This window comes from Mesitornis unicolor, unplaced genomic scaffold (assembly GCF_000695765.1).
Source record: "Mesitornis unicolor isolate BGI_N332 unplaced genomic scaffold, ASM69576v1 scaffold50134, whole genome shotgun sequence".
Lineage (NCBI taxonomy): Eukaryota > Metazoa > Chordata > Aves > Mesitornithiformes > Mesitornithidae > Mesitornis > Mesitornis unicolor.
This window is the reverse complement of record NW_010183096.1, coordinates 1-7,513: the sequence shown is the minus strand read 5'-3', so window position 1 is coordinate 7,513 and position 7,513 is coordinate 1. Positions and strand designations below refer to the sequence as shown.

Sequence of the window (7,513 nt, the reverse complement as noted above, 5' to 3'; positions counted from 1 at the left end):
CATTCCTGTTGTGGAGCTGAGAAAGTCTTAGCTTAATGTGGCCAGGTCTGAAATATTTTAACCAAAACTTGCTTTCTCTGAAGCCTCCCAGAACAATACCATTTGATTTACAAGACCTGACCCTCCATTGCTCTTCTTGCTGAGGGAGTAACACCGGCTCTGGTGGCAAAGGAGGTGGCCTGGAAGGCTGCAGCTGGATCAAGATAAAACGCTGCCTCCAGTTTAGGTCTCTTCTTGGAAAAGTTTATCTGTAGCACACCAGAGAGTGCCCAGCACAAACACAAACACACATTTTCCTGGTACTGCCCAACAGGGCTGGCTGACCCCTGTTTCCTCCAGGGCAGGTGGAGTTCTCGGTGAGCACTGAGGCCCTGCAGAACCAGCAGCCCTGTGGGAACGCCATCGTGGAGACTCCTGAGGAAGGGCGGAAGGACACGGTCATCAGACAGCTGCTGGTGGAGGTTTGTGGGCTGCTGGGATTGGTGGCGCAGAAAAGTAATAATAACGTCACGCTCCACAGCAACAGTTGCTGTATGACAAAAGTTTTTCTGTTTTAGCTATGATAGCAGAAATAATGGCTTGTGTGACTCTTATTCTGCATGCTTCTATGAAAGAAGCATTGATAAATCTCACACCAACCAATAGACCTCATAACTCATAATGTTGCCATCACATAAAAAAGTAAAAAAAAAAAAGCAGTAAAAGCAGTAAAAAAGTAAAAGCAGTGTATTACATCACATAGCGGGACAGAAATAATAAGGCAGGCAATAATGACAGTTTGTCCCACACACATCATCAGGGAGATAAGTGAAAACTCCTTGGTTTTATCTGTAATGAATCACAGGGATAGACTGTAAATGAAAGACTTGCCAGAAACCTTATGCACCTCCTCCAGTACATGGGCAGTACTTTGCAATATGAAACAGTCACCACAGTCTACAAATATTTTCAAACATAACTACCATCACTGTTTTGAATTGTTTATATTATACTTTTAAAAATGTTCAAAAGAGCATGAACTAATTTTTTTTAGTTTTGCATTCTTTTTTACATTTTTTTCTTAAGCAGTGTTTCGCAATTATAAAACCACAGCTTTTCCCATGATAAATAGGCAGTCATAAAATTAATCTACAGTATAAGACTCCCTGTGATATTAATAGCAAACACAGAGCTTTTTGCATAGTGAAATCTATATCACGTATCATAATATTGTCAATCCCATGCATGACAGGAAAGAATAATTGTATTTTACAAAATTAAGTCAGGAGTAATATATAACATCGCAACTCCTCCTTTCATTGCAAACATTCCAATTTTCAGTAGGGTAGAACTAGAATTCATGCAATATATAACTTCAGAAAATGTTTTGCTAACCTGACTGTAACGATGGAACAACAATCCTGTTAGGCTTTTTTTAATTATTCTTTTGCTTATTTACAAATTAATTTGATTACACAGGGCATTTCATGTGCCAGGGCATGAAGAACTGTTTAACATTTCAGGAAAACTTTCCAATTTCATACATTCATTCGGGAAAAAGAGTGTTTATTTTGTTCTTTGAAGACACTGGAAGATCATAACTGTAAAGTCATTTCTCCCAGATGGCGAAGGAGTGAAACTAACTGAATGCACATTAAAATTACATCTGTCAGGGTGTCTGAGAGATTACTGGTCTTATCCTGTTTTTGTAATGAGGTAATTTGTCTACAGCAAGCCCTGACAGGATAGAATCAGAGATTAGCATCCAAGGCTGAACAATTAATTAGCAGGGGTGGACACAGTGTAAGTTGCTTGGGGAGGAGCTGCATTGTCCCAGGCACATGGATGTCAACATCGCCTGCAGCAGGCAGTGCATCCCGGGGAGAGAGCCGGGAGGGTGCCAGAGGCCCTGGGGCTCCTCCTGCCCCTTGGGAAATCAAGCCTTGCTGAGGGCTGGTTGGGAAACAGGATGTTTTTTCACCCAGGAATTTCTCAGCTGGAAAGGAAAACCTTTCAAATAGTTACAGTTTGTATGTTTTTGTTTCCTGTTGAAAAGTTCAAAATATAACAAAACAATGGATTTCTCATTTAGTTGCATTTCAGAATGACACACTGAAACAAACAAGGTGCCTTTTCAAATAGAAGCATTTAGCTGTGTCATAGTTTATCAAAAATGCTTTTTCTTTTTTCTTTGTTTTCCCACACTTTTAATCTTTCTGCTTCTTTTCATACTGAAGAATGAGTGACAGTGTATTTTAACTGTGTGAGAAAGTAACGGTAATACCAACTTTTGCATGCTGGGAAAAATTTTCAGCTGGCAAAAGTTGGGAACCAGTAATGAAGCAATGTGACCTCCCCTATTTGGAGGTTAAAAACTGGATGTGGGGATCTCACTGAAATAAACTCTGACAAAATATTAGCACTGTTGGTAGCGTCATCTTGCATCATCATTTGCATTATAAGCTGTGAAGCTGCAAACTCTTTCTGAGTAATAAGGAAGGAACAAACATGTATTAAATTCCATGTTTGTAATTAGCTCGTATGTTATAATCTTCAATTTGCCTCAGTTTAGAAAACGGAAGAAAAACTTTGTTAGGAATTTCTAAAGACTTTTCATTATAATGAAGAGAATGGGAGAATTTATGAGTATTTAATTTTCTTAGAGTCCCTTTTAGTTTCTTTCTTGATATTTCTTCCTTTTCTTTGTTGTTGTTGTTTCTCATTTTTTGCTTTTTTTTTCTTGCCTTTTTCCCGTAGCCGGAAGGGACTGAGGTGGAAACTACCTACAACTCTGTGCTCTGTGCATCTGGTAAGAGCCTCTTCCTTTCTGGGGATTTCTTTGCTGAGGTAAACACGAAAACAAAAGGAGAAGGCAAGATTTACAAATGCTCCGCTCTGAGAAGCAAGATTTAGGGATCTGATAAAACTGAACAAACTAGATGTATGTCCAGCTGGTAGCGAAACTAATTCTTCCTAAAGGAGAAGAGCTGAGGTTGTAGTAGTCCCTGCAATTACTGAGGGATAAGCATATCTGTTAGGAACTGAGGCTCCCCAGGTCCCTGTAAGGCAAGAATATCTGGGATTTAACAGGGTTATCTCTACCATTTTCATTCAATGGGTATAAAAACACAAACTGGACTCTGCAGTAAGCCACATATGCCCACCAAAGCAGAAGAGGATAGAAAAAAAAGGCTGGTAAGTGTATTTGTCAGTCAGGGCCAGCTGACAGTGCCATGTAGAAGTCTGTGACTGTCTGTGTGTGAGGGCATTGCAGGCCCAACACAGAATTTGCAGGATGGGAAGCTTCCACAACAAAATTACACATAAATGGATTTGTTGAAGGCAGGAAACCTCTGTGCAGGGGATGGTGTTTCACCCCCTTAGCTGCTACTCATGCATGTAGATGTATCTGGAATTGTAACCAAATCGATTTGGTTTTTTATCCCAGAAAAGTCAACATCAGTCTCCCTAGTTCTCCCAGAGACTGTGGTGGATGGCTCAGCCAGAGCACATTTCTCAGTGCTAGGTAAGTGAAACATTCTTAAAATGTCACATGCTATTTTGAAACACTGCCATGTTACTTCAGGCTGTTCTCAGTCTACTGGCAAGCCCTGAACTGTGCTAATTTACACTGGAAATTGTGCCATTCCCCAGGTGACATCATGGGCACTGCCATGCAGAACCTGCACCAGCTCCTCCAGATGCCCTTCGGCTGCGGGGAGCAGAACATGGTCCTGTTTGCACCCAACATCTATGTCCTGGACTATCTGAACAAGACAGGGCAGCTGAGTGAGGAGGTCAAGTCCAAGGCCATCGGATACTTAGTGAGCGGTGAGCTGGGACATGGCTTTTGCTTCTCTATTCATTCCTTCCCTTGGCAACTGGATAAGGACACTATTGGCCACTGGCATGTCTGATCTGGGAGAGGTTGTCCTGGTGCATTCTCTGGAAGGAAATATGTGGTAGTTGTTTATAATACAAGAGCTATAAGAGAGAGAATCCTGCACTCAGGTGGAGGTGCAGGAGAGAGAGGACAGCATCCGAAGAGGAACATAGGTAAAGTCCAGGACAGGCAATAACTCAGAGTTCTCTTCCTAAGAAAAGGGATATATGAAATACACAAATCAGGCTGAAACCATCAATCGTGGCAGCTGCTTAGGTAGATCTCTGACCCTCCTTCGGATTAAGATTTAGAAAGTGTCACTCACCTTCAACTAAGACAGAATTTTAACGCACTAGCTAGGATGTGTTGGCAGATGTAACAAAGGCACGTATGGACACGGCGAGTATTTGCTGACTGATAAGGGACTGGTTTTACTCAGTTATTTTGCAGAAAAATGGCACTTCCTCCAATTAAAATTATCCCATTTTCTGCATCCCCATCCTATCTGGGGCACACCTCTGTATTCAGTTCTCCTCTGGGAACCATTTTCCCATTTTTCTCAAGTCTGGGATATATTTACCTCTCTCCATCAAGTCTAGGGCAGAGAGTGGCAATAACTGCAGATACCCAGTTTCCAGGTGTTTTAGCAGAGAGGAAGAGCACAAGGATGGAAGTACTTTGAGCTGTGGCTTTGCCTGAAACTCCATTGTAACACTAAGCAGCATAGCTCACACTTGTGCCATAAGAAGGGGGACACTATCACCCATGTATGCTACATTTCCTTTGTATGGCTCCTTGAAAAGTACTGTAACAGTTAAAATATTCTTCCACTCTCCAATTCAGGGTACCAAAGGCAATTGAACTACAAACACTGGGATGGTTCTTATAGCACCTTTGGGCCCCGTTATGGGCAAGTTGGCAATACCTGGTAAGACTTCAGTACCGCTGGCTTTTCATTTCTGCTTTTCTTGCCTTCTCTTTCCCCAGTGTTCTCTTCTGCACTGTAGAGGTTGAAATGGAGGTGGAGATGAAATGATAATCACAACATAAGATAATCATGTGGGATAATGGAGCAGGGAAGGATGCTAAGAGGGATACCTTTCAGGTTTGCAATGCTGCACTGGTGGCTACTTACCTCCCCCGATGCCTTTCTTCAGATCAAGTGAAGATGACCTGCAGAATGCCCTAGTTAGTTCTCATTAGCAGAAGATGCTGATGGATCCTCAGAATGCCATTGCCCACCTACTGTCAGCTCTGAGGGCTGTGAATGGCAGGGCCTATTTAGCATTGGTCCCTATGTCACTGAGTCACTAATCTAGATCAGTTTCCAACCAGCCTAATGTGATCAACTCCTGTCACCTCTACTGCTTTCCACCAGAACAGTGATGCCCACATGGGCTCTATGACCTACAATAGATACAGGGCCTGCTCAGGATGTCTCAGTTCCCTCTGTCACTTTCAGGCTCACAGCCTTTGTCCTCAAGTCCTTTGCCCAGGCCCGGCCTCACATCTTTATAGACGAGAAGCACATCCAGGATGCTCTGGTCTGGCTCACTCAAAAGCAGAAGGAGAATGGCTGTTTCCGCAGTGCTGGGACACTCCTGAACAATGCCATGAAGGTAACATGTCTGCCTGGTTGGCTCCGCATGGGTTTTATCAGGCTGGAACTTGTCCATAAGTCACTCTGGGACCAACAGAGCTATTTCAGCACTTGGGGATTGGGAAGGAGTTAAATATGTGAGGTACCACAGAACCAGGAAGAAGCAGCAAATAGCAGCTTCTGAAGGACTTAGAAGGAGGCTGGGAAGAATTTGTCCCTGCAGGACAGGGAGAAGCCAGTGGTGCTGTGCGGGATCAACATCTACTTTCATGGTTCCCTGCAGGGTGGAGTGAACGACGAGATCACACTGACAGCCTACATCATTATTGCACTGCTGGAGATTCCTCTGCCTGTAACCGTATGTGTCTGCACCCCAACCCGAACCACAGATGGAACTAACCTGTCCTACTAGTGGCTCCCCAGATTATCAGGTCCCTTTACCTTTTGAAAGCAGAAATCCTGTCTGAATATTCTTTCCTTTCAAGCCTAGACTGGAATAACACTTTTCCTCCATTTTACTCCTCTGTCCAATCCTCTCTCCCATATACACATTTCACTTATTCTTCTACCAAGTTCTTTTGTGGAGAATGATGCTTTTGCTCCTTTAAAAGCATGCATCTTGGATTAACATTGAGTTAAGTAATAATTAAATCTATTAAATGAGCCAAACAGATTTTCTACACACACAAAAATCTCCTTTTGTATGCTGAAATAGTACATTTCTGTTGGACCACTTGTATGGGCCTATTGTGTTGACACAACAGCACAGGACTGTAAAAAAAGGTGACACACTCAGAAACTCATTCTCATTTTCTCTCTGTTGTTTTATGTGAAATCCCCATCCTTAATGCCTGGGGAATAAGGTATACCTATAGGTAATAAGGTATAGCTGTAGGGAATACCATAAATGGTAGTCTGTGAAAAGCCTATTTAAAAGCAATGTGGGTTTGGTAATTCTGATCCCTAAGTCTGTGATCCTCATGCTGTGAGACTAGCCTCTGGTGTGGGTAAAACTGGGGAATGAATTGCAGCAGAAGGACTCTTTGCTTTCTCAAAAGCAGCTGAATTGCTTCTCCAAAAGTGACCACAAAAGGTTTCATCTTCCAGTAGACACCCACAGAAGGCAAAGTACAAAGCCACTGAAAAATAAGTCTTTTCCTTCTACACTATTGATTAAGCTGTAAATGTGCTGTTAGGCTTTAGATCATGGCATCTCCCCTCCTGCAGTGTTATTGCTTCAATTTTATAGCAGTTTCTCTATCACAAATGAAGAACAATCACATCTTGCTGAAAGGTCGTCGGGTCACAGTGTCTGTTACTTAAAACTAAAGAAGCTTCATTTTGCTTTGATGTAGCAATTTCACGCTCAAACTATACTTGAGATTCTGGCATCGAAAAGACATGCATTGTAATGTTAACATGTCACAAAAATATTCTGGAAAATAGACAAAAATATATTATTTCTTGTGCAGAGACAGAGTTTACCTCCAAACTAGAAGCTACATTAGCAAGTTCCAGCAGAACATTTTTTTTTTTCAGAAGGCCCTGGAAAAGGGGAAACAATAAAAAGGAAAAGCTAAAGCAGAGGGTGAAAGCACAGACCAGTCTCAGGGTGATAGCTAGAGGAGCAAAGTAAGCCTCCAGTACATACACAGGGAGGAAGTATAGCAGAGAATTCTCCTTGCTCTGAGACGCAGTCAGGCCAGTAATTCTTCCCAAAGCAGAATGATTGGAGCCCTGCATCACAGTCTTTAAATTAGACTGGGAAAAAAACATTACAACAAGGAAAAGCATTAAGGAAATTATTAAGGAAAAGCAGATACAAGATAAGGAACAGTCCTTGGCTCTGCATTCATTCTAGGGCATATTGGACCTGGAGCAGAAGGGGTACACAATGGTAAAATCTTTATCAGACAGGGGAATGGGGATGTCAATGGTCTGTGGGTACCATTTCATTTCTGCTATTCAAAGATAACCCTCAGTGTGAGCCCTGACTGCTCCAGCTCAGTCTCTCTCTCCTCCCAGCACTCAGTGGTGCGTAATGGTCTGTT

At 42.3% G+C, this 7,513-nt stretch overlaps 1 protein-coding gene across 1 annotated transcript in view; it reads left to right on the top strand.

Annotated features, from left to right (window-relative positions):
• LOC104540239 (alpha-2-macroglobulin-like) overlaps positions 1–5,820 on the top strand; it is a gene marked incomplete at both ends in the record, with an annotated part of 11,202 nt that extends 5,382 nt beyond the window's left edge. Inside the window, 6 exons of the mRNA XM_010183993.1 lie at positions 340–461; positions 2,737–2,788; positions 3,634–3,810; positions 4,706–4,790; positions 5,325–5,481; positions 5,746–5,820. Of these exons, the coding sequence (XP_010182295.1) occupies positions 340–461; positions 2,737–2,788; positions 3,634–3,810; positions 4,706–4,790; positions 5,325–5,481; positions 5,746–5,820 (668 nt within the window). The remainder of the gene's footprint in view (positions 1–339; positions 462–2,736; positions 2,789–3,633; positions 3,811–4,705; positions 4,791–5,324; positions 5,482–5,745) is intronic.
• Between the last annotated feature and the right edge of the window lie 1,693 nt (positions 5,821–7,513).